Source organism: Megalobrama amblycephala, linkage group LG1 (assembly GCF_018812025.1).
Source record: "Megalobrama amblycephala isolate DHTTF-2021 linkage group LG1, ASM1881202v1, whole genome shotgun sequence".
Taxonomy (NCBI): Eukaryota; Metazoa; Chordata; class Actinopteri; order Cypriniformes; family Xenocyprididae; genus Megalobrama; species Megalobrama amblycephala.
The window spans coordinates 10,943,280-10,970,501 of NC_063044.1; the positions used below are offsets into that span (position 1 = coordinate 10,943,280).

The 27,222-nt window shown below is 41.5% G+C and overlaps 1 protein-coding gene across 1 annotated transcript; it reads right to left on the reverse strand.

Annotated features, from left to right (window-relative positions):
- Nucleotides 1-1,928: 1,928 nt before the first annotated feature.
- LOC125262757 (GTPase IMAP family member 4-like) lies at nucleotides 1,929-20,527 on the reverse strand. Its single transcript, XM_048181643.1, has 4 exons — nucleotides 20,487-20,527; nucleotides 6,395-6,503; nucleotides 5,690-6,307; nucleotides 1,929-2,194 (listed from the first exon to the last, which is right to left on the reverse strand). The coding sequence occupies exons 2-4, from the start codon at nucleotides 6,444-6,446 to the stop codon at nucleotides 2,082-2,084; spliced, it is 783 nt and encodes a 260-aa protein (XP_048037600.1). The 5' UTR covers nucleotides 6,447-6,503; nucleotides 20,487-20,527; the 3' UTR covers nucleotides 1,929-2,081.
- Nucleotides 20,528-27,222: the final 6,695 nt, after the last annotated feature.

The following is a 27,222-nucleotide window of genomic DNA, read 5'->3' on the forward strand; positions in this document are numbered from 1 at the left end:
ACATTCCAAAAAAGTTGGGACAGGTAGCAGTAAGAGGCCAGAAAAGTTAAATGTACATATAAGGAACAGCTGGAGGACCAATTTGCAACTTATTAGGTCAATTGGCAACATGATTGGGTATAAAAAGAGCCTCTCAGAGTGGCAGTGTCTCTCAGAAGTCAAGATGGGCAGAGGATCACCAATTCCCCCAGTGCTGCGGTGAAAAACAGTGGAGCAATATCAGAAAGGAGTTTCTCAGAGAAAAATTGCAAAGAGTTTGAAGTTATCATCATCTACAGTGCATAATATCATCCAAAGATTCAGAGTATCTGGAACAATCTCTGTGCGTAAGGGTCAAGGCCGGAAAACCATACTGGATGCCCGTGATCTTCAGGCCCTTAGACGGCACTGCATCACATACAGGAATGCTTATGTAATGGAAATCACAACATGGGCTCAGGAATACTTCCAGAAACCATTGTCGGTGAACACAATCCACCGTACCATTCGCCGTTGCTGGCTAAAACTCTATAGGTCAAAAAAGAAGCCATATCTAAACATGATGCAGAAGCGCAGGCGTTTTCTCTGGGCCAAGGCTTATTTAAAATGGACTGTGGCAAAGTGGAAAACTGTTCTGTGGTCAGACAAATCAAAATTTGAAGCTCTTTTTGGAAAACTGGGACGCCATGTCATCCGGACTAGGAAGGACAAGGACAACCCAAGTTGTTATCAGCGCTCAGTTCAGAAGCCTGCATCTCTGATGGTATGGGGTTGCATGAGTGCATGTGGCATGGGCAGCTTACACATCTGGAAAGGCACCATCAATGCTGAAAGGTATATCCAAGTTCTAGAACAACATATGCTCCCATCCAGACGTCGTCTCTTTCAGGGAAGACATTGCATTTTTTAACATGACAATGCCAGACCACATACTGCATCAATTACAACATCATGGCTGCGTAGAAGAAGGATCCGGGTACTGAAATGACCAGCCTGCAGTCCAGATCTTTCTCCCATAGAAAACATTTGGCGCATCATAAAGAGGAAGATGTGACAAATAAGACCTAAGACAGTTGAGCAACTAGAAGCCTGTATTAGACAAGAATGGGACAACATTCCTGTTCCTAAACTTGAGCAACTTGTCTCCTCAGTCCCCAGACATTTGCAGATAAAAAGAAGAGGGGATGCCACACAGTGGTAAACATGGCCTTGTCCCAACTTTTTTGAAGGACATGTGTTGATGCCATGAAATTTAAAATCAACTTATTTTCCCTTAAAACGATACATTTTCTCAGTTTAAACATTTGATATGTCATCTATGTTGTATTCTGAATAAAATATTAAAATTTGAAACTTCCACATCATTGCATTCTGTTTTTATTCACAATTTGTACAGTGTCCCAACTTTTTTGGAATCGGGTTTGTATGATTGGGACTGATAAATAACATAATAAAGAGAGCACTATTATAATAAAACATTGTGAATTCTTTGGGTTTAGTTGCCATCTTTCAGGATGTATTCAGGAAGAGCACATTCACAACACATTCTGACTAGGACGTATATTAGTTCAAGTTCAATTGTGCATTCGCTTCAGTAATATTAATTTTAGTTGTTTCTTTAAAAAAAAACAAAAAATTGCAAAACATTGATGCATTATTGATATAACTTTTATTTTCATCAGCAATATGGTTTAATTAAAATTATTTCATTATTGTCAGTGCGGAGGCTATTCCATACTTATCCATGGCAAATGCATTGTGATTGTTGATATGCAAGTAATGTTGTCCAATGAATTGTTTGCATTTAGGCATTATTTTATTTATTTGTAAGGCAATAGATTTTGTTTGTTTGTTTTGATAGTGTACAGTTAATTTTTAAAACATGGTTTGTAATGGTGAGACTTATTTGTAACCAGGCTCTCAAAAATTATATATATATTTTAATTAAAAATTGTATTTAGATTTTTCTGCCAATGTATCCATTATCAGCTTTCAAATACAAAGGATTATCGGTATTGTCCCAAATTTTCATATCGGATGAAAGATTTTATTTTTATCATCATTCTCCAAACTTCCGAAAATGCCCTATAAAGCAGCAAAAGCTAATCAGCTAATAAATGTGTGTATGTGTGTAACTCAGCTCTTACCTTATGTGTCTCACTTGTCTCTGCTGTTGTGGCATGTTCCCTTTTTTCTTTGATTGAAGGTTTATCTTCTGTAATAAAACAATTAAATTGTAAGACTGTTTCATAAGCCATATTCTATAGTTCTGTATGGACTTTTTTCCTGTCAAACATTCATTAGATGCATGTAGAACAGTTAATATCACTATCCTGGGTATACCATTTATTTCTAATTTGTTAAGAAGACAAAGAGGTTGTGATAGTAGGAGTTGTTGTGCTCACTATATGTTTTTGCAACTGTAATGTGTTGGTTTTGATTTAAAAATATGACATTTTAAAATGACTGTCCTTCGTGGGTGGAGCACCTTTTTGGAGGCCAATATCAACATATTAGGCCTACTTATTGGTTATACATTTACACAGGGTGTAAAATAAACACTCACCAAGTGCCAAATGAGAGTAAAAATCAGCACTGGTGAGTATGAAACAGTATGAATCACCAGTTGGCCGGTATCTTTTTTATTAATTCTAACATTGTCCTGAGAACGTGATATGGAACATGATTAATAAATCAGAAAGGCTGCATTATGATTATAATAATAATAATATGTAATCTGATGGCTGCGTGTTTCAGAGTGAAGCATTGTGATCTATTCACGTGAGCTGCTCATGATAACCCATGGGTTAAAAAGAACATGTACTTAAAGTGCTTAAGAGAAGTGCTTAATGTGTACTTATATATATATATTAGCCAACATATTTTGATGGCCACATCTGTATTAAAAACCACTTGCAGTAAACTTTACACTAGTGTATTAAAGATGGGTTCAAGTGTACTACAAGTCATAACAAATTTTTTTATTTATTTATTTATTTTTAAATACAGAGATAGTATGTTAAAAGCACATTTTAGATTGCTCATGTCCTCATTGTGAGAGAATGTCCATGAGCACGGTGCACTTGCAGCTCTCTTCCTCAAGAGACCAAGAGTCACCTCACCTGTTTCCGGCCCTGATCCTTCAGATGTCATATTTAATTTAGCCTATTTTTCTCTGTGACATTTTCATGGTATTGATACTATCATGTTAAGACAAACAAGAAATAAAATTATTGTATAGCCAACATTTATAATTGTTATGCCCAATCACTCTGTTTCTTTAGATGAAAGTTAAAAGTGAGATTCTGGAAACAAGATCTAAAATTAGTGGGATCTGTCAGGTCGGGAAAAAATTCATTCTAAGCAGATAGCGGGTGAACACAGAGTGAATTTTAAGCGGGAGTGGGTGGGTGTGGAATAAAACCTAGCGGGAGCAAGATGGAAAAAACAGTCCCCTAGACCTCTACTTTATGGCATCTGCGCCCAGATCTCTGGAACATCCATGTGTTGTACCTGGAGGGGACTATGAGGAATTCAGAGGGTTATCACCTATAAGTGGTAGATACCATATCAAGCCAAAGCCCCCTCAACTAGGTGGCTGTATGCTTTGAAGTGGCGCTTATTTGTCTCTTTGTGTTGTTTTCGTGGAGAAGAGCTATGGAGATTTGGTATTGGGTCAGTGCTCTCTTTCCTCCAGGAGGGCCTGGAGAAGCACCTATCTGCCTCCACCTTGAAGGTGTATGTGGCTGTGATAGCAGCAAATCACAACAGTGTGGATAGCAGATCGGTGGGGAAGCACAACCTGATTATTAGGTTCCTAAGAGGTGCGTAGAGGTTAAATCCTCAGAGGTCATGCCTTGTACCCTCTTGGGATCTCTTAGTGGTCTTAGGGGCCATTCACATGTTGCATCATTTGTGCACTCAAGTTCGTTATTTTAAATGTACAGGTCCTTCTCAAAAAATTAGCATATTGTGATAAAGTTCATTATTTTCCATAATGTAATGATAAAAATTAAACTTTCATATATTTTAGATTCATTGCACACCAACTGAAATATTTCAGGTCTTTTATTGTTTTAATACTGATGATTTTGGCATACAGCAAAAAATTAGCATATTTCATCCGACTAATAAAAGAAAAGTGTTTTTAATACAAAAAAAGTCAACCTTCAAATAATTATGTTCAGTTATGCACTCAATACTTGGTCGGGAATCCTTTTGCAGAAATGACTGCTTCAATGCGGCGTGGCATGGAGGCAATCAGCCTGTGGCACTGCTGAGGTGTTATGGAGGCCCAGGATGCTTCGATAGCGGCCTTAAGCTCATCCAGAGTGTTGGGTCTTGCGTCTCTCAACTTTCTCTTCACAATATGCCACAGATTTCTCTATGGGGTTCAGGTCAGGAGAGTTGGCAGGTCAATTGAGCACAGTAATACCATGGTCAGTAAACCATTTACCAGTGGTTTTGGCACTGTGAGCAGGTGCCAGGTCGTGCTGAAAAAACGAATTCTTCATCTCCATAAAGCTTTTCAGCAGATGGAAGCATGAAGTGCTCCAAAATCTCCTGATAGCTAGCTGCATTGACCCTGCCCTTGATAAAACACAGTGGGCCAACACCAGCAGCTGACATGGCACCCCAGACCATCACTGACTGTGGGTACTTGACACTGGACTTCAGGCATTTTGGCATTTCCTTCTCCCCAGTCTTCCTCCAGACTCTGGCACCTTGATTTCCGAATGACATGCAAAATTTGCTTTCATCCGAAAAAAGTACTTTGGACCACTGAGCAACAGTCCAGTGCTGCTTCTCTGTAGCCCAGGTCAGGCGCTTCTGCCGCTGTTTCTGGTTCAAAAGTGGCTTGACCTGGGAATGCGGCACCTGTCCACCTGTCTGACTCAGTCCACTGCTTCCGCAGGTCCCCCAAGGTCTGGAATCGGTCCTTCTCCACAATCTTCCTCAGGGTCCGGTCACCTCTTCTCGTTGTGCAGCGTTTTTTGCCACACTTTTTCCTTCCCACAGACTTCCCACTGAGGTGCCTTGATACAGCACTCTGGGAACAGCCTATTCGTTCAGAAATTTCTTTCTGTGTCTTACCCTCTCGCTTGAGGGTGTCAATGATGGCCTTCTGGACAGCAGTCTTACCCATGATTGTGGTTTTGAGTAATGAACCAGGCTGGGAGTTTTTAAAAGCCTCAGGAATCTTTTGCAGGTGTTTAGAGTTAATTAGTTGATTCAGATGATTAGGTTAATAGCTCGTTTAGAGAACCTTTTCATGATATGCTAATTTTTTGAGATAGGAATTTTGGGTTTTCATGAGCTGTATGCCAAAATCATCAGTATTAAAACAATAAAAGACCTGAAATATTTCAGTTGGTGTGCAATGAATCTAAAATATATGAAAGTTTAATTTTTATCATTACATTATGGAAAATAATGAACTTTATCACAATATGCTAATTTTTTGAGAAGGAATATATATATATATATAACACATATTACACATATTACACACACACACGTATAATCTATATATCCACTGCTGAAACTTTCTTGTCTTCATGGATAATGCTGCTCATGATTGCTTGTAGCAGCAGACATTAAGGAAGCGCAAGCTCCCATGTGCTTTTGAAAAGAGGAGAATGTGGTGCGGATGGAGCAATTACATTATTGTTCGAGGTAAACAGAGAAAATATTGACACTGTTTTCTTACCATTTTCACACATGCTGTTTTTCAGCTCTTTTCTTTGTTTAAACGCTGTATTGTACATCTCTCCAGTGTAACACTGCTGTTCATTCTCATAAAACAAATTCTTAATCTTGTTCATCAGGTCTCTCATCTCTGATTGATTGTTCATCATCTTGTTGCAGGTGTGATATCTTCCTCCACATTGCTCCTGCAGCTGCTCCAGAACAGGGTTTTTCTTCAGATCATCAATGATAGTGTCACACTCTTCTTCTGTCTCATAGGTGAAGAGAATCATCACAAACTGAAGAACTTTGTCACCAAACACTCTCTGAAGCCATTCAAGACCCATCTTATCATCATCTGTTAACTGACCCAGTCGCACAACAAAGATGAAGGCGTGGATTTCATTTTCATTCAGTAGTCGATCAATGAGATGATCCACATGTTCAGCCTCATATAATTCAATCATGTTGATCACTGAGACACAATGTTCTGATATATTCTTCTGAAAATGAACAATCCTGGATATTTCTGCATTTTCAATATTTGGTTGTTTTTCCCCAAGTAGAAGGTTTTCATGTCCAAACTGGACTGACGAAGGGTTCCCAGTTAATATAATGGTTAGATTGGGAAACCTGGGATCTTAAATAAACACATCAATACACAACAATGTAAGAACATGTCTTTTTTGCAATAAAAAAAAAAAATCATTTTTTGTTGTTTTCTTACTTGTGCCTCCGAATGATGAATCAGAGTCACACAATTCAGGTACTTCACTCATGTCTGTTTTCCCATCTGCTTTAGAGTTGCTCCGTTCTACCACAGGCTGTTCGTTATTCTGAAGAAATAAATTATTTATCAGGATATTTTCCATTTAATCTTTTAAATGTGCAAGAGTACTTGTACAGAACAATATTTTTTTCTTTAGAGTCTACTTTAATGGACAGCTGACCTTACATAAGGAAATGGCAGTATCATATCAGTGTGATATGGACCTTTTTTGCTGATTGGCTGTCAGTCAGTATGAGACAGATCCAAATTCGATACTGTTCATTACTCATGATTGTTACTGTCAAGCTCAACAAAGGACAAAAAAGCACCACAGGAGGTTTAGTGCATTATATTTCAAGTCTTCTGAAGCCATTGAAATGCTTTATTTGAGGAACAGACAGCAGTATGCGTTGTAAAATTTAAGTTCAAGGAAACTCTTTCCTCGGCTGCATGTCGTGTTCAGTTATGGCACCCAGCATAGTAAAACTCTCACCAAAACGTTCCAATGTTACCATTATTGTGCATAATCTGAACATAAAGGTGGGATTTTGTTTAAAATTACTTTGTTTTAGCTGGTGATTCTGAATGGTGTGGTACTCGCTATTGAATGAGAGGACTGAAGTAGAGGACAAATATTGTCATTTAATATATAATATAAAGAATATTGTCAGTAATTGGAATTTAAAACTGATGAAAAAGGCTCATTATGCAGCATTTTCAGAGTTGTACACACACAGTAGTGATGGGCATTCCGGCTCTTTTTCGTGAGCCGGCTCGTTTGACTCAGCTCACTCCGGCTCTTTTCGGCTCTTTTGGCTCACAAACGGCTCTTTAAATAATAAATGTTTTAACTATTACTTTGACTATGATAGGTGTGAAAATTTGTGAAATTGTGAGACATTGTGAGTATGATTTCATTTAATAATTTAATTAGAACTGTTTTCACACCTATCATAGTTTGTGAGTCAAACGAGCCGGCTCACGAAAAAGAGCCGGAATACCCATCACTAGTGTGTGCACCTAGGCTTATATAATTATATTTTTTGTGTTGTTCTTTGAATTATTGGTCTATTGTTTTAAATAAAATTACAATCATTCATTACATAATGATTTAATTTCTATAGGCTATATTTTTAAAAATAGAGTCGGCTCTTCAGATATGTGAGCTGGCTCCCGACGTTCATGTAAAAGAGCCGGCTCTAAGAGTGTCTAAGTGTGTTCGCGAACGACGCATCACTAACACACAGTATATCTTCTCTTTGTTCTCTGTTATTTACTTTTCATTGCAGAGTGATGCTCACTTGTGACTTAAAGTTACTTTAAGCACTTTTGTGTCGCTCTGTATCGGAGCCTTTCATACGATAGCATTGTGCAAAATATAATTACTATTTAGCCTATTTATTTGCACTGTCATATCTATCATGTCTGTTGCCCCTATTAACTCTCTCCATGCCAGAATTTAAAAAAAAAAAGTTTGACAGGCACCGTCAGCGTTTCTGATCATTTTTACAAAATATTTTGTTTGTCTTATAAACAAAACAAACAAAAAAAGTTTTATTCTAGCTTCATGCATTATTTTGATCAACACTTGAGTAAGGGTAAGTTTTTTTTTTTTTTTAAAAAAGCATCATTTTGAATGAAAATCACGTTTTTGTCAAATACTACATCCACATTGGATTCAAAACGATGATCAACACATAGATGGAGTAGGTTTAGTCTATCAACACCCCTAATGCTTGCACAGTGATATAGATCATTCTGGTTCGACATTTCATTCAGTAACATTAGGCAGTTTTGTGATTTGATCAGGAGATTCAGTTGTAGTGATCAGCAGGCAACCATGAGGGCAGATTCCCCTGATCGCATCAGTAGTCTCCTTTCATTTGCCATGATGAAAAGGACAGGACTCTAAAACTCACACCTCCAAAAGAAGTTTCACAAACAAGGAACTAGGTGCTAGGAGATAAACCTGCAAAGAAAATTGACAGGTACCATTTGTGGAAGGGAAGAATGATGGCATGTCACTGATCACAGACTGGTCCCATCACCATTTACAACATTGTTCACCCCAGTCCCTCAGTCCTGAGACCAAGGTGTTAATGACCACAGACTCTCAGACTCACCAAACATGCTTTGCCATATTCTAAAACAAAGGATTGATTTTCTATATAAATATGGACACACAATGGACAAAATAGAGCAAATCTTTTCCATATCTATTTACATAGCTGTATACTTAATGAGTGCTAGTAGTGTATATGCAAAACATACCTATTAAGGTATACATGAACGCATGGGTTAAAGTTACATATTACCCAATGTTGTTTTGTGGTCTTAATGTTTTCAGCACAATGTCTTGGTTAATTTGGAATTGGTTTGGAAAGTGAATTATGCATAGGAAAAACCTAAAAACTTTAAGCTATTCAAATGAACTTTGGGGAAGGGCCACCCTTACAAAAGATTATTGCAGTTTTTACAAATAGAAAACTGCAGTTCCCTTTCATGGGAACATCGACGCTGCGTAGTCGCTTTGGGAACGCCTCTGCGTGATTACGTCTTGAAGCACTTGTGTAATTGAACCAATAGTGTAACGGAACGTCAGAGCGGGTGACGTCACGGACCAGGAAACTATAAAGCACCCCTGAGAACAAAGAACGCTAGCTTCTGCGTCTTCAGCAAGCGCTCTGTGTATTGTGTGTCTTATTTGGTGTTGTCTGTCTGCTATACAGCTCGAAAATATCTCTTAGTCCGAGGGCAAGAGTATTTTCAGTCCACCAAGCACTCTATATATATATATAGAAAGTGAAAAGACACATTCATTATGGCGAAAGAACAAACAGGCAAGCAGCAGTTTATTCAGTGTGCTTCTCCCTGCCCTCGCTTCATCACGGGCGGGGATACACACGAGTTGTGTGTAGCCTGTTTGGGAGTGGAGCATGCCCAGGCAGCTCTTGAGGGAGCTGTCTGCATGCACTGCGAAAAGTTAACGCTCCGTCCACTCCGTCCACGCCGGGCGTTCTTTGAAAGAGATAGAGAGGGCGCCGCAGCGAGTGTTCCCCAGGGATCGGGTCCCGCTGCTGCTGAGGCACAGCAGAGGCTTCATTTCTGGGGTTCACAGATGGATCTGGCGGAGACGGGCCCAGCCCTATCTCGGCCCTCACCCGCCAGACCCAGTGTCTCTCCTTTGGCTGCGGAAGCACGCGCTGCGGTTTCTTCCCCCAGAGGAGAGGCACCAGCGCTTCACCTGTCTAGCTCTGAGGAGTTGGATGTGGTGAGCGTTGAAGCTGGAGAGGAGGACTCGCCATCCTCATCTCCAGCGTATGAGGAGCTGCTGGAGGTTGTGACTAGGGCAGTGGCAAAACTTAATATCGAATGGCCAGCAGAAAAAAGCGAAGCGCGTCACAAAAGCAAACTGGATGAGCGCTTTCTCCCTGCCCGGTCACAGCCTCAGCGTCGGGGATTACCATTCTTTCCCGACCTCCACACCGAGGTGACGAGGTCGTGGAAAAAGCCAGCACAATATCGTGTATATAACCCTCAAACATCAATATATTCCAATATATTAGGGCTTAAACAACACGGCTATGGGACGATGCCTCGGGTCGAGGAGACGCTCGCGAGCTATCTCTCGCCCGAGTCTGCGTCGTCCCTAAAATCCCCGACGCTGCCCACCAGACCGCTAAGAACAACATCAGCTCTGGTGGGCAAAGCATATGCCTCAGCAGGTCAGGCCGCAGCGTGTTTACACACAATGTCTGTTCTCCAAGCATATCAGGCTGACCTGCTGGGGGAGATCGATGAGAGCGGTGAGGCTAGCTTTGAAGTAATTCAGGAACTTCGTAAAGCCACTGATCTATCTCTCCGTGCCACCAAGGAGACGGCAAAAACAATCGGTCGCTCTATGGCAGCCCTGGTGGCAACGGAGAGGCATTTATGGCTAAATCTATCAGACATAAGAGAAAGAGATAAGAGCGTCTTATTGGATGCGCCGCTGTCTCCCCTGGGCCTCTTCGGCGACTCTGTCACTTCGGTCGTCGAGAGGTTCCAGGAGGCAAAAAAGCAGTCAGCGGCCTTCCAGAAGTTCCTCCCTCGCCGCTCTCTCCCGTCCGAGGCTGCTGAGCGGGAGCAGCCTCGGGCGTCTAGCAGCTCCTCATCCGCGCAGAGAGCGCAACAAAAACAGAGTGTTGCTGCCCGTGCTCCCCCGCAAAGAGCTTGGGGACCGGGTCGGGCAACACAGTCGAAGCCTTCCCGGGGTAGAACAGATCTGAGGACTGTTATTATCGCCAGGAAGGCTTCGAAGAAGTCCTGACGCCAGTGGCCCAGGACTTCCGAGGGTAGCCCCCTCCGGAGGGGGTCCTGTATTAAAATCTATAAAATTAACTCCCCTCCGGCACCCTCAAGGGGCCGTTCTGCCAACCCTGCCACCTCGTGTGCTTCAGGGCGCAGTGGTCCCCACCGACCCTCTGAGGAGGGTCGGTCAGCGCTTGATTCGGCTGCTCCCTGCTGGTACGCCGCTCCAGGGCACCGAGCCAAGTGCTCAAAAAACACCAGAGGCCAGTCTCGAGAGACTGGTTCCCTTAGTAGAATTTCTGGAGGAATGGAAACGTCTTCCCAACATTCCTCAATGGGTACTGCGTATGATAGAAAAGGGTTACAAAATACAATTCAGGTTTCGCCCGCCCCGGTTCAATGGGGTCCTCCCTACAGTGGTGGGCCCCAGCAGTCTCTGGTTATGGAACAAGAAGTTATGACACTTTTGCAAAAAGGAGCTATAGAAAGGGTTCCTCCTCAGCAAACAGTCAGGGTTTTACAGCCGTTACTTTCATCGTTCCGAAGAAGGATGGAGGGTTGCGTCCCATAATAGATTTACGTATGCTAAATCGTTCAGTACAAAAGCTCAAGTTCAACATGCTAACACTCAAACAGATCACCACTCAGATCAGGTCCGAGGACTGGTTTGTGACAATAGATCTGAAAGACGTTTACTTTCATGTGTCAATCCATCCTTCACATTGGAAGTACCTCAGGTTTGCTTTCGGGGGCGAAACTTACCAATACAAGGTCCTTCCCTTTGGCCTATCCCTTTCACCCCACCTTCACGAAGTGCGTGGATGCAGCTCTGGCTCCTCTGAGACTCCAGGGCATCCGCATACTGAATATATCGACGATTGGTTGATTCTAGCTCAGTCAGAGCAACAGGCATTCTACATCGAGATGTAGTTCTGTCACACATGAGAAGGTTAGGGTTGAGACTCAATGCCAAGAAGAGTGTGCTTCTACCAGCTCAGACTACCAACTATCTAGGGGTATTTGGGATTCCACTACGATGCAGGCACGTCTGTCTCCTGCTCGGGTGAATTCCATTCTCTCAGCCGTGAAAGGGGTGAAATTAGGCCAGTCACTCACTGTAAAACAGTTTCAGAGACTGTTGGGTCTGATGGCAGCGGCGTCCAACGTGATACCTTTTGGCCTGCTGCACATGAGACCCTTACAGTGGTGGCTCAGGACCAGGGGGTTTTCTCCGAGGGAAATCCTCTCCACATGATCAAAGTCACGCGTGATGCCTTCGTGCTTTATCCATGTGGAAGAAGCCCTGGTTCCTGTCCCAGGGTCCTGTGTTGGGAGCTCCTTGTCGTCGCGTAATGCTAACAACGGACGCATCTCTCACGGGCTGGGGGGCGATCATGAGTGGTCGCTCGGCTCAGGGTCTTTGGGAGGACCATCATCGTTCCTGGCACATAAATCGGCTGGAAATGATGGCGGTATTTCGAGCACTCAAATACTTCCTCCCAGACCTGAGGGGCCACCACGTGTTGGTCCGTACAGACAACATGTCGGTGGTCTCATATATCAACCATCAGGGGGGTCTGAGGTCTCGTCAGTTGTACAAATTAGTCCATCGGATCCTCCTGTGGTCCCAGGGAAAGCTCCTCTCCCTGAGAGCAGCTTACATCCCGGGGCATCAAAATGTGGGGGCAGACATCCTGTCGATGCAGGGGCCGAGGCCTGGGGAATGGAGACTCCACCACGAGGCGGTGGAGTTGATGTGGAAAGAATTCGGTCACGCAGAAGTCGACTTATTTGCCTCGAAAGAGACGTCTCACTGCCCGCTGTGGTATTCACTAACTCATCCATCCCCCCTGGGGTTGGATGCCATGGTACAGACGTGGCCGAGGCTGCGTCTGTATGCCTTCCCCCCGATTGCTCTGCTCCCCGGAGTTCTGGAGAGGGTTCGGCGGGACGGGATCCGTCTCTTATTGGTAGCCCCATTCTGGCCAACCCGAGTATGGTTCACGGACTTAGTGTCCCTTTTAGACGGCTCCCCCATGGAGATTCCAATCAGGCAGGACCTTCTGTCTCAAGCGGGCAGCGCAATAATTCACCCCCGCCCGGAGTTATGGAAACTGTGGGCTTGGCCTCTGAGGGGGCCGAGCTTGTATCTTAATTTCAATCAATGTTTCATCAACCAATTGCCTATATTTAATAAATAGGAAGAAAACCAAGAACGTCGGGTATGGTATGGATTGAAGTGCGTAACAAACGAACCCATGTTTCCGCAGCCTTTATATAAGGCTGAAGCAATAGACGTCTTTCTGTTTTTATTAAATTTCTTTATTACTTTATTACATGTCTTTATTACTTAATTAATTGATAAGATATTTTTGGTCTAACAATATATTTTAGCTGGTCTAAATTCTAAGTTAGACAAAAATTTGCATATAGGCATAGGCCTATATAAGGTTCCCTTCTAGACAAGCGCGTAAAATGCTGTTTCGGCCGCAAATTTTTAATAATTTCGATCGGTGCATCAAATGATGTAGGCCTAAACTAAATTCATGTAGTTACAGTAAAAGAATAAAAGAAATAACTAGACTTATTGGCTAGGCTACATTTGGAAAAGAACTTCAGACATTCCGGTAGCTGACCATTAGCAGAGCTGGCGATGGGGTAAATATGTTTGGGCAATATATAATAATATAAATAACAATAATAATGTCTCAGCAAAGACCGAACATATTTATTTGTCTCGGCACACATCCGCTAACAGTAACTCAGCGCGACAAAGCTTGCCGTTGTCTTGGCTACCTTACAAACGGCGATGGAAACAACAGTGATGAATTTTTCCCCCTTTTGTGGTAATTTAGCACTATTTTCTATGATCTTCTGATTGCATTTTTGGGCTTCAGTTGGATGCATTATTTTCATCTTTAGTCAATTGAGTTCAGTTCTAAAAAAAAAAAAAAAAAAAAAAGCAAAGGCTATAAAGTAGTCTTTAGTTTGTCCCTGTCACGAATCCTGTCAGTTCCGGACTACATTTCCCATCATCCCCCCTGTCAATCACATGCACTCACTCCACCTATCACCTGTTGCCACATCCACCCTAGCACACCACACTGATCACCACACCCAGCTGCAGCTCATTATCAGGACTATAAAGGACTCACACTCACACCACCAGTTTGCGAAGTCTTGATTACCCAGTGTGTCATTTCCGAGCATTATTATTCCTGTCTGCCTGTTTGGCCGTTGCCGTAACGTTGCCGTTACTGCCTGTTCCCTGTTTTTGACCCGTTGCTGCCTGTCCTGACCTTTGCCTGTTTCCTGACTACGACTCTGCCTGTTCCTCACTGTTCCTGTTTGTTCCTGTTTGTTCCTGTTTTGACCCTGCCTGTACGACCACTCTTGTTATTAATAAAACGCTGCAATTGGATCCCTGCCTGTGAGTCCCCTCCGTTACAGAAGACTTCGCCAACACAGATCCAGCAGCTTTTGTGAGTGTTCCTGTTATTACCACCATGAATCCATCCGCCCAGTTGATCGGTCTCCGTCAAGGAGATAGATGCATTGAGGATTATGTAACAGACTTTATTGAACTGGCGCATTTGACCTGCTTTACCGAGGAGTGTCTCATGATTTTCTTCCGCGGTGGACTATCAGGCCCGCTCAGTGCCATCATGCCGTTACATGATCACGACGGGACTTTAGAACAGTATATTGAACAGGCTTTGCAACTGAGTGGATCCTCCTTTACTGTGGGTGTCGCGGAGGAACACGACAGTTTGCTGTGTCACGTAATGGCTGCCGCTCAGGAGAGTACTCACAAGATGGCGGTCACTACGTTACCAGTCACCGCCTCCGTTGATCGCCCAGAGCAACGTCTCATCTCCGCTGATCGCCTAGATCCACATTCTGTCTCCGCTGATCACCCAGAGCAACGTCACGTCTCCGCTGATCGCCCAGAGCATCGTCCCGTCTCCGCTGATCGCCCAGAGCAACGTCACGTCTCTGGATCAGTCAGAAAGCAGCTAGGATTGCGTTCCAGTGTGACTGATCCACCGCTGATTTCAGCGCGAGCGGCTGGTATTCCCAAGCATCAGCCGGCCATTTCGCACTCAAGCCAGTCGGCCGCTTCGCACTCAAGCCCGGCGGCCGCTTCGCTCTCAAGCCAGCCGGCCGCTTCGCACTCAAGCCCGGCGGTCGCTTCGCACTCAAGCCCGGCGGCCGCTTCGCTCTCAAGTTCGTCTGTTTCAACGCTCTCAAGTTCGTCTGTTTCGACGCTCTCAAGTTCGTCTGTTTCGACGCTCTCAAGTTCGTCTGTTTCGACGCTCTCAAGTTCGTCTGTTTCGACGCTCTCAAGTTCGTCTGTTTCGACGCTCTCAAGTTCGTTGGTTGCGACGCTCTCAAGTTCGCCGGTTGCTACGAACTCATGTTCGCCGGGTGCAATGCAGTCAAACGCCCTGGACACGATGGACAAAAGGGCTGCTTTGCCAGTGCCCACGGGCAAGATGGCTGCCCCTGCGGTGCGTAAGGATGCAGGGGGCGTTCCAGCCACTGAGTCCGCTCCAGAACCCGCTCCAACCAGTGAACCATCGCCTCACCCTCAGAAGAGGAGGAGGAGAAAGGCGTCCTCCTCTCCTCAAGACGCAGACGCCCTTCAAGAGGCCGCTGTGGGCCTGGAGACCACTCCAGAGGTCTCTCCTGCTCCGCCCAAGCGTCATGCTCTACCAGCACCACCTGTGCTCCTTGCCCTGCCGGCGCCACCTGTGCTCATTGCCCTGCCGGCGCCACCTGTGCTCCTTGCCCTGTCGGTACCTACTGAGCTCCTCGCTCTGCCAGCACCACCCAAGCTCCCAGCCCTGCCAGCGCCACCTAAGCTTCTAGCCCTGCCAGCGCCATCCAAGCTTCCAGCCCTGCCAGCGCCGCTCAAACTCCTTGCGCTGCCAGCGCCACTCAGGTGTCTTGCCCTGCCGGCTTCACCCACACGCCTGGCCCTGCCGGCGCCACCCGAACTCCTTGCCCACGAACCTGCGACGGGCCCCGCTGAAATCCCCAAGAACTTTTTGGGGTGGGGGCAGTGTACCTGAGGGTGGGGAGCTTGTGGGTGGAGACCCTGCTCAACCATGGCCGTTAAGGGCCTCTGAACTGTTATGGCCATCTCTGAACTGCGAATTATTATGGCCTTTAATGGACTCTGACCCGCTGGGGTCACCTATAGACTCTGTTCTGCCGTGGCTGCCTGAGCCACCTGACCTGCCGTGGTTGCCCGAGCCACCTGACCTGCCGTGGCTGTCCAAGCCGCCTGACCCGCCGTGGCTGCCCGAGCCGCCTGACCCGCCGTGGCTTCCTGACCCGCCATGGCCGCCCGAGGCTCCTGACCCGCCGTGGCCGCCCGAGGCTCCTGACCCGCCCTGGCCGCCCGTGGCACCTGACCCACCGTGGCTGCTTGAGTTCCTGGACCTGCCCTGGAGACCTCCATACCCACCTGCACATCCAGTATCTCCTGCCTGTAGGTCTCCAGGGCACCCACCCCCCCCTCCCCAGTTGTGCCATCTACGGCGCGAGGACGCGCCTTCCGGGAGGGGGACATTCTGTCACGAATCCTGTCAGTTCTGGACTACATTTCCGATCATCCCCCTGTCAATCACATGCACTCACTCCACCTATCACCTGTTGCCACATCCACCCTAGCACACCACACTGATCACCACACCCAGCTGCAGCTCATTATCAGGACTATAAAGGACTCACACTCACACCACCAGTTTGCGAAGTCTTGATTACCCAGTGTGTCATTTCCGAGCATTATTATTCCTGTCTGCCTGTTTGTTGCCGTTACTGCCTGTTCCCTGTTTTTGACCCGTTGCTGCCTGTCCTGACCTTTGCCTGTTTCCTGACTACGACTCTGCCTGTTCCTCACTGTTCCTGTTTGTTCCTGTTTTGACCCTGCCTGTACGACCACTCTTGTTATTAATAAAACGCTGCAATTGGATCCCTGCCTGTGAGTCCCCTCCGTTACAGTCCCGTACGCCACTGCTTATATCACTTTAACTGTTTTCAGATGTGCTAAACAGTGTATAAAATAGTGGTAACAACAAAAGGCCGCTGCTGTATAACATGCAGTAAAGCTGCTGCTTATATCGTTCATTGTTACACTCATGCATCTGTTGACATGATGACATGTTCCACAGTGCTACATTACAGGTGCTGGTCATATAATTAGAATATCGTGTAAAAGTTCATTTTTTTATTATAAATTATTTTTAAAAATGAAACTTTCATATATTCTAGATTCCCTACATGTAAAGTAAAACATTTCAAAAGTTTTTTTTTTTTTTTTTTTTTTTTTATGATTAGAGCGTACAGCTCATGAAAGTCCAAAATCCAGTATCTCAAAATATTAGAATATTTCCTAAGATCAATCAAAAAATGGATTTTCAAAACAGAAAAGTTCAAGTTCTTTAAAGTATGTTCATTTGTACACTCAATACTTTGTCGGCAGCACATATTACAGCAAATTACTTGCTCCTAGCACAAATTACAGCATCAGTGAAGTGTGGCATGGAAGTGATCAGCCTGTGGCACTGCTGAGGCACTATTGAGCCTTCAGATCATCTGTATATTGTTGGATCGACTGTTTCTCATCTTTCTCTTGAAAATATCCCATAGATTCAGGGGTCAGGCATGTTGGCTGGCCAATAAAACACAGTAATATCATGGTCAGCAAACCACTTGGAAGTGGTTTTTGCACTGTGGGCAGGGGCTAAAGTCCTGCTGGAAAAGGAAATCAGCATCTCCATAAAGCTTGTCAGCAGATGGAAGCATAAAGTGCTCCAAAATCTCCTGGAAGATGGCTGCATTGACTTTGCACTTGATAAAACACAATGGACCAACACCAGCAGACGTCACGGCCCCCAAATCATTACTAGATTCAGAAACTTCCCACTAGACTTCAAACAGCTTGGATTCTGTGCCTCTCCAGTCTTCCTTCAGACTCTGGGACCATGATTTCAACATCAAATGCAAAATTTACTTTTATCTGAAAAGAGGACTTTCGACCACTGTTCACTGTCCAGTTCTTTTTCTCCTTAGCCCAGGTAAGATGCTTCTGACGTTGTTTCTGTTTCAGAAGTGGCTTGGTAGTCCTTTTCCTGAAGATGTCTGAGTGTGGTGACTCTTTATGCGCTGACTCCGGCTTCATTCGACTCATTGTGAAGCTCTCTCAAGTGTTTGAATCGGCTTTACTTGACAGTATTCTCAAGCTTGTGGTCATCCCTGTTGCTTGTGCACCTTTGCCTACCCAATTTCTTCCTTCTAGTCAACTTTGCATTTAATATGCTTTGATACATCACTCTGTAAACAGCCACCACATTCAGTAATGACCATCTGTGACTTACTCTCTTTGTGGAGGGTATCAATGATTGTCTCCTGGACCATTGCCAAGTCAGCAGTCTTCCCCATTAGTGTGGTTTCAAAGAACAAGAGATACCCGGAATTTATACTGTAGGGATGGTCATTTAATGAAACTCAAATGTAAATATTCTAATATTTTGAGATACTGGATTTTGGACTTTCATTAGCTGTACGCTCTAATCAACAAATTAAAAAAAAAAAAAAAAAAAACTTTTGAAATGTTTTACTTTACATGTAGGGAATCTAGTATAAATGAAAGTTTCATTTTTTAAAATAATTTACAATAAAAAAAATTAACTTTTTCACGATATTCTAATTATATGACCAGCACCTGTATATGCACCAACACCAAAGTGTTTAACTGCTGTGCAGTGTTTATGTAATTCAATTTGTAATAATACTAAATATGATTATAGATTATATTTTTATGTATTAATTTTTTGCTCAGTCATGGCACGCCCGTGCTGCTTCATTCACATGTGCAATATGATCGGTCGATTGTTAAGCTCAAATCTGATTTGCTAAAAAAGTCTTGAGGACACTCTCAAAATACACATGCACAAATCCAATGCCATTCACATACGATACATACACATGATGATTTGAAATGTTCTACTGTAACTGATGCCTCGTTCTATTTTGGATCTTTGAAATATGCGTAATATTTTAAGGATTTGTCACATGTTGTGCATGTAAAAGTAGGAAATATGAATGTGAAATGAATTTGTGGTCTCATTTCAAGTGATCAATATGCTTGCGTCGACTTCACTGTAGCCTATATGTGCACTGGTTAGATCCTTTCCGTGTTCTGACCAGTGTCCGAATCTCAATCAAAGTCAAGCCCATTCATTCAAATGATTAATAATGGGAAATAACAAGCACTTATATTTCAGAGTCCCTGTTATCAGATCTGCTGAAGATGTTGCTGTTCATGTTTGCCAGTGCAAGACATTTTGCAAATCCAGACCAGACGATATTCTACAGCCATGTCCGGAATAAAGAGTAGCCTATCCATGTCACACAGTACAGTTAGGGTGATATTACTTTGATATAAGATTTTGACCATACTAGCTATCCAAATCATGCAGTATCAACGTCAGAAGGCTACACTTCTTGTATTTCGGGCACACCACAAGGTGTCACTGTGGCCTCAACGTTTCGCTCTCGCCTACTCTGAGCTGGATTGGTATGTCTGGATTGCTAGGTAAACCACGCCCTCCTCATTACCCTATGAGCAAAGAAATGTAAAAATAAAGAAATGTAGAAATGAATAAATGTGGAAATGAACAAATATGGAAATAAATAAATAAATGTGGAAATAAATAAAAATCGAAATTAATAAATGTAGAAATAAATAAAAGAAAAAATAAATAAATGTGGAAAAAAAGTACATAAATAAGGAAATAAATGTATAAATAATTTTATATATTAACATTACAATAACATTATAATAGTCTACAATGGATGCTGCGCGACGCGTTTAGTTGACAACAGTAAACTGGGGCCGGTTGCATAAACCACTTAGACTAGTCGTAAAAGTTAAGACACTAATGTTTTTCTTGAAGAGTGGTCCTAATTTTTTAAAGTCTGTTACATAAAAAGGTAGATTGGTGTAATTTGAATTGGAAAAATAACATTGATTACCCCTTGGTTAACTGCACGTTGGTCAAACTAGTTCTTAAGACACAGTCTTAATATAGTGACTAAGTTTTTGCAACTGGCCCCTGATGCCGCATTCTATTTTCTGACTTAACTCCATGCGCTTGCGCAATTATTCGGAACGTTCGATTTAACTCGTGTGGCCTCTAACGGACGCGCCCATGCACACATTCTATTAGAGCAGGGGAGGAGTAAACTGGCATCACTATACGCCAAAGACAGTGAATCTTATTTAGATCACACTTTTATTTAGATGCCATCTTAACATTTGCCATTTAATTTTACTTCCGGAGATCAAGTCTGTTGTTCAAGTAGACGTCACTACAAAATTTTAAACCATTTAAAAATAAAAAGCAAACAAACAAACAAACAAACAAACAAACAAAAATAACATTTAAATAATTATAAACTTCAATATTGATTTGACTATATCTCCATATAAATGTAAGCTCTTTCTCCTAAAATCACTGTGATTTGAATGACATTTTTAGTAACATTACACCTGACTCAAACGAACAGATGATTTTGTTGACTAAATTAGATCTGTGGAGACTTAAATTAGTGTGCGTTGGCTTATTCAAACATAAATTAAATAATATAATCAAATAATTATAAATGAAAATAATTACAATTAAAAGTGTAATACGCAATACAAATACAAAGTGATAAAATAGATCATATTAAGCAAATAAAGTCAAACCTGAGTGTTGATGTCTCTCTCTCTCTGTGTGTGTCTCTGTCTCCTCCAGAGGTCCAAATAGCAAATGAAAGTTCTCTGCTCTTTATAAAGACACATATAGTCTACCTTGAAATCACATGTCTTAGCAGTTCCTTGAAATCACGTGACAAAGCAGAAAGTGAAAGTGTGGAAAGGATTAATTAGAACGGCACTGTAAAAATAATACCCTACATCTAGGGTATTAAGGGCACTCCATCTGGTGATAATGACAGAAACGAATGTAATAATTTTATTTTTGGCAAAGTGCTCAGCTGACAGCACAGCAGGTTTAGTGTATTAAAATTAAAAAATGGGCGATATTAAAAAAAAAGATAATTAATTATTATTATTAATAATAATGATTTGTAGTGCAGGGTTGCCGTGTGTATTTGACAATTGTTCATATCAAATGAAATGGTGGGAAGCTTGTGAAGTGACTCTCGGATCAGCTCTAGACATGAAGTTATTTAAATAGCAGTCGTTTTGCAGTTTAATATTTACAGACACTAGTCCATATCGCAGATTGATCATATGGCCCACGTGGTATTTGCCCTGTTAAAGTGTAGGTTATTAATTGTTGTCTTAAAAAGTTATAACCATAAGTAAGAAGGATATGCTGTTAATAGGGGATCCCTCTCAGAACACTCTATATAGTGCTTTTCATGGCGGACAATGTCATATACTTTGTTAGCCACTGAATAGGTAATTGTTTCAGTTATGCACTGGTATTGGCTTTCAGTAAGGAAAAAGGGAAATGAAAACAAAAGGCTGAAAATTGTACTTTCAAAACATGGATTGTAATAACATTTGGTGTATACTGTAAAAAAAAGAAAAAAAAAGAACTAATTTTCTGGCAGAATCTGTTAAAAAGCTAATTTTACTGTAAATTGCTTCAAACCATTTAAGTTCAAAAACTAATATTTATATTTTATTAGTAATTTGAGTATATTATTACTGTTAACTTATTTTATTTGAGTCCACTAAACAAAGACTATTTCTTAACATAAAATTAAACTAAACACTGCTCAAATACATTGTGCATCAAAAACTCTACTCAATAAAGTGAGGTAACATGCATGAGCTAATGTAATTATAGACATCACTGCATTGAAAACTACACAGTTCCCGCCTTAAAGGTCCCCCTGAAATCAAAAGTTTTTTTAGTTTTTAGTAATAATATGTTGGCCTTAAAGTTATGAATAAGCTGGTGTGTTCCAAAACAGTGACAAGAAGATCATCAGATCTTCTGTCCAATCAAATGCTCTCTAGAATCTGAAGTCCCGCCCCCTCCTACACTATAAACAGACACTGAAGCTGTGGCTGAAATCGGTCATTTGTTCACACATTTACTAGTTTCTACATGTACAAATGGGTATGATACCTTTCGTGGTATGAATCGAATCGCGAGGTATCATACCCATTGAATTCTGCACAGAATGCTGTATTTTAAAGTGATATAGAGGAGATTAGGAGAATAAACAGTTAGAGATTAGAAGGAAACAGAGGTTTTACTGAGTTTAACGGCTCTGGCCGAGCTGTTGTATAAACAAAACACTATTGGCTATTTTAAAAAAGGGGCAGTTGAATATGTCCCGCCCTGTCTTCCTGTTTCAGTTGAAAATACGTCAACACATTGAATAATGCTGTGCGTTCCATGGCAATTCACTGGGCCTTTAAAGCAACATGCAGCATAACATCGACACAGGCTCTACTCTTCAGCACAATGGTGACCTCCAAAACACATACAAAAACAACCTTTAAATCTCAACAGAACAGAACATTGAACAGTAACAGTTCTCCCTCATATTCAATAAAAAACACTAAATATAAACATTTATTCTCTATTACTTTCAATTATTTTCTAGTAAGTGCACTGAACTTTCACTAATAGTTAAGTAAAATTCACTTGTTTCATTTAGTAAGTCTGATTGTTAGTTTTAGTTTTCTGGACTTTTTTACAGATTATCTTTTTAATTTAACAGACATTCTCTGGAAACTCTGCTGCCAGACAAACCACTGTTTTTTGTTTAACACTATAAAAAAAAACTGCTGTAAAAAAAAAAAACTGATGAACGCCTGCTGTTAACAAGCAGAATCATTGAAAGACAGAGAAACAAGAACAGACAAAATAAGAAACACAACAACTACAACTGACTTCAGATGCTGATGTTTTATTGAAATTAATAAAGTTTGTAGTTACCATTGTGACAGAGTGGCCTGTCCCTGTTGGTTAGCGCAGCACACACACACACGCACACACTCAGCCCAACTTACCTCATCCTCCGTTCCCTGCTGAGGCATTGTGGGTGCACACACACGCCATTGGCATGCAGGTCGTCATACACGCAAACACATCCACTCCATTTCCTTCCCCATCAGAATCCACGCTGCGCATAACAACATGCATACATACCTGAGTTGTCTTTCGTTTCTGTTTCTATGTTTTGTCATGTTATCATGTTAATACATACCTGTGTTCCATGTTTGTCAGCGTCTGTGTTTCCGGTCTTTCGCGTTGCTTCTCCACCATCAGTCGGCCGAACCCGAGAGTCACTTTGCAGCCTGGATAAATAGTGCTGGGACCGCTGTGTGTGGACGCGTCGGCGAGAAGCAACCGGAAGTCGGCTCGTCCATTGTCTTGTTAGTATGGTGGGATCATGTTTGTGATGGTTTTAACAAAAGGGGCAGGGCTTGGACTATAAAGAGGAGCCCCAAATAAGAAAATGTTGTCAGTTAACCTGGTGAGCGAGCGAGCAAGTGTGGTGCCGTGAGCAATTTATTTGACATTGAGGTAGTTTTATATATATATATATATATATATATATATATATATATATATATATATATATATATATATATATATATATATATATATATATATTTTTTTTTTTTTTTTTTTTTTCGTTTTTTGTTCTTTTGTACAGTTTTTGTTATTTGATTTTTGTTTGTTAACTTTGCTTTGGTCATTTGTCTACAGGGACTGTTTCACCTCTCGAGCACTGTAAATAAACATCACTTTACACTTTACATCTCTGCGAGTATTGACATATTTTTTGGGTGGGATTATTATTTTTTTGGGCAAACCCAGTATAACAGATTGACTGTTATACTAATAAATTAAAACTAGAATACACAAATAACTTTAAGTTACTTCTGTTTCTGAATAAAAAAAGCAGTAACTGATGTCATAAATCACAAGAATGACACTTGTAAAATGAATAATTTTATATACAGTTCATTAATCTGTAATATAATTTTATCAAATGGATGATGAAAATAACTTGAATCCAAGGAACTCTAAAGAATTGTAGAACAGCATCAACTGAAGTCATGCCACTTGCACTTCATGTGTTCATGACTCCATTGTTCATCTACAAATGTTAAATCAAAATAATAAAATATAAAACTGTATCTGCACAGTAAATTCCCAGGTGTTAAAGCAGAACTAAATAACTTTTTTTACCTTCATAAATAGTTTTCTATGTCCTTACGATGGTTAATTGACTTGTAGTGGTGTGTTTGAGGTGTGCACTAACCCCCTCTGGCACGTCTACGCCAGAATACAGCACTTGCAAGTTGAGCTTCGCCGACCCGAAACAATCTCGCCTCATGTTCACGTTCACGCGAGAGTGACAAAATGCTTTACGGTAATTCAAAAACAATGTATATATTATGACTTTATTAGACAATTTCGAAAATTACCCACCTCCATCGAGTGTACTGTATTTGCAAATTACCCACCTCCTCTTTCTTGTACTGTATTTTGCAAAACTACTGTGCTGGTGAGCGTTGTAGTCATTGTAGTCCAGAGCTGCGCTTGGAGTATTTACGACAGTGTGATTCACTGAAGGAAACTGTAGGGGGAGCTTCGCAAATCTTACTGAGTTCCGCTTTAAAACAACACCGCTCAGTGTGTGGGGCAGGTAAAATCATCACAGACAGCACTTAACCTGGACACCGCCAGTTTGAACTGCTGCCATCTGCATGCCGATTCAGGCACAGGCACAGCTTCTTCCCACAGACCCATTTCCCTCTTAAACAGTTAAATGCCTCCCAAGGCATATGCCTGGAAGTGCAATACCCAGCTACTTAGTACAATATCTTTCTTAGTTGATCTTTATTCATATTATTCATAATACTGTAAATATGTTAATAATCTGTAAATGTGTTTATTATGACTAAACCTGTCTTTATACTTTTACATTTTGGATATTTTTTATTTTTACATTTTATTTCTGTTTCTTGGTGTTGTATTTGCATATGTGCACTGGAAGCTTCAGTACCAAGAAAAACACTTTTGATCAGTACATAGATTTTGGATGAGATCTGTGAATTAAGCCACTTTATGATGACATCACCATAAAAAAAACTTCACATGACTCAACATCACTTGATAACCTTTGATTTTAACTTCCATTGCAACAAAAATGTGTTTTTCTTTAAAAAAGACAAAGAAAGCTAACATTAAGTCAAATCAAGAGCCCAGCTAAAGTGAAAACTGATTGCCATAATGGTAACTTCAGCAATGACAGAAATAATGTCAAATTTGTTAGTAATAAGTGAAGCTGGTAATGCTGATTTTGGAGTTGCTTAATCATCCTCTGCTGAAATCTTGAGAGATTTAATGTCTTGTCTTCAGTTGATTTCTGTAACTGGAAGTCAGTTGTAGTTGTTCTCTTTCCTTCAGTACTTCTTTTTAACAGCAAGTGTTAATTATTAATGACACTCAGTGTCTGAATTTGCTGATGTTTTCATTCACTCATCGAGTGGACTGTATATGTAATGTAGGGAACAGTGGATGAGGGTAAAGGGTTTGACCTTTTTTTTTTTTTTCATGGTATTTTACATTAGACATGTAAATTTTATGACATGTAAACATGTAAAGTCTATTTTTGTAATTGCATTACTATTTTCTGTATTTTAAAAATACAGGAAACATCTGTAAAAATAATTGGCAAAACTACTGTAAAATTATAATTTTTGTACTTTTCAATGAATTCTTTGCAAAGTGTTTACAACAAATAACATTACACCATTTATTTTACAGAGAACTGTTGGAGATCATACAAGATACATTAATGTTGAAGACCAACGATGAAGGTCACACTCAACAAGGCAGCAATGATTCATTTATACAGGAGGCAGATTATGATAATATTTTTTTTAAATTAATGTCTAACAAAGAAACAAGTAAACCTGACCCTGTTCACCTGATGGATGTTCAGATGGCCGTGTTTTATTGTGCTGATGGTTTCCTGAAGCAGCTGACGGTCACTAAACTGTCCCAGTGTCAGTACGCTCTGCCTCTGCTTGTTCCTGATCAAGCAGGACTCTGGACAAATCAACAAGAGCTGGGAAATCAGAAACACCAACAATGAAACCATCAGTCGGATCCACCCGATCTACAAGGCAGAAACTCCAATGGTGTTTTTCTTCAGGTTTGGCTCTGTGTCTTCATCCAATTCTGAGCTGATGAACAGTCTGATCAATGAGAAACACAACACGTTCTTCCACAGGAACTGCCCAGGCAGCAGCAGAACCAGAGTCCTGATGGATGGAGTGGTGGAGATCGCCTGGTTCTGCCCCTCTGGATCATATGATGATAAATTCACTGACTGTGTTGCGTTCTGTAATCTACATGGTGATGCAGGAGACCATGAGAAACAGCTGGAGATCCTCACCGAAATGGCCTCAGTCAATGTTGTTCTTCTACAACAACTGGACGGGAATGACAGACATGCAGCAAAGATCCAGAACCTGTTCAGAAACAGAAAGCCACTCATTTGTCTTTTTGCTGAGAATAATTCTGCATGCACTGAGACACATAAAGGGAAATTCAAGATTGGTCTGAAAGACAGAAATCAGTCAGATGTATCTGAAGATCTCAGAAGAGCTATAAATGATTGTCTCTCAGAATCATCTTCCACTTTCAGACTTGAAGATGTGTCCAAACACTCAGACGTCAGAGTAGATGAGGAAGATGATGAAGACTGCAGGAGAGGAAGAGAAGCAGCACAGCAGATGATGAGTTTACTGGAGAAGAAAGATCTGACAGAAATCAAAGAATCATTTCTGCCTCATCAGGGGAAACTGTGGCATCAGTGGAGTCAGAAGAACAAAGAACTACATCGACCAAGATCTGATGAACTAGAAATGGATATAAGCCAAAAACAAGTCAATTTGAAGAAAATACGTGAGCAGCAGTATGCAGTTAACATAAATACATTTATACTGATGTTTATTAAGGAAATACACTTGCAGGCTGGGAATAAGATGTATTTACTTAAATGGTTTGGAATTTTCCTGGATGAATATACCTCAAAGCATATTTCTGTTCTTCATCACAAATATGATGAAAAGTGGTCAGCAGTTAAAAAACTGAAAGGGAATCATGATAAATCTGAAAAACTCAAAGCTAAACAAACTGAACTAGAGAATATCTGAGGAATTACAAGCTGCAGCCTTTGGTTTGGAGCACATCATGAGGGAGATCGGTCAGATCTATGAATCATGTTCATCTGTGAAGAAGAACAAGAAAGACCTGCAGTTTGACTTCTCTCCCGAGTCTTGCAGCAGAGATGATGATCTCTGGATTTCCACTGGAGCTGATGGATGGAGATGCTGCTCATGTTCCTGTGGTCTGGATCTCTGCTGTTCTTGATGAACTCATCCAGAAACTGGGAGACCAGAGAGTCTTTGTGCTGTCAGTTTTAGGGCT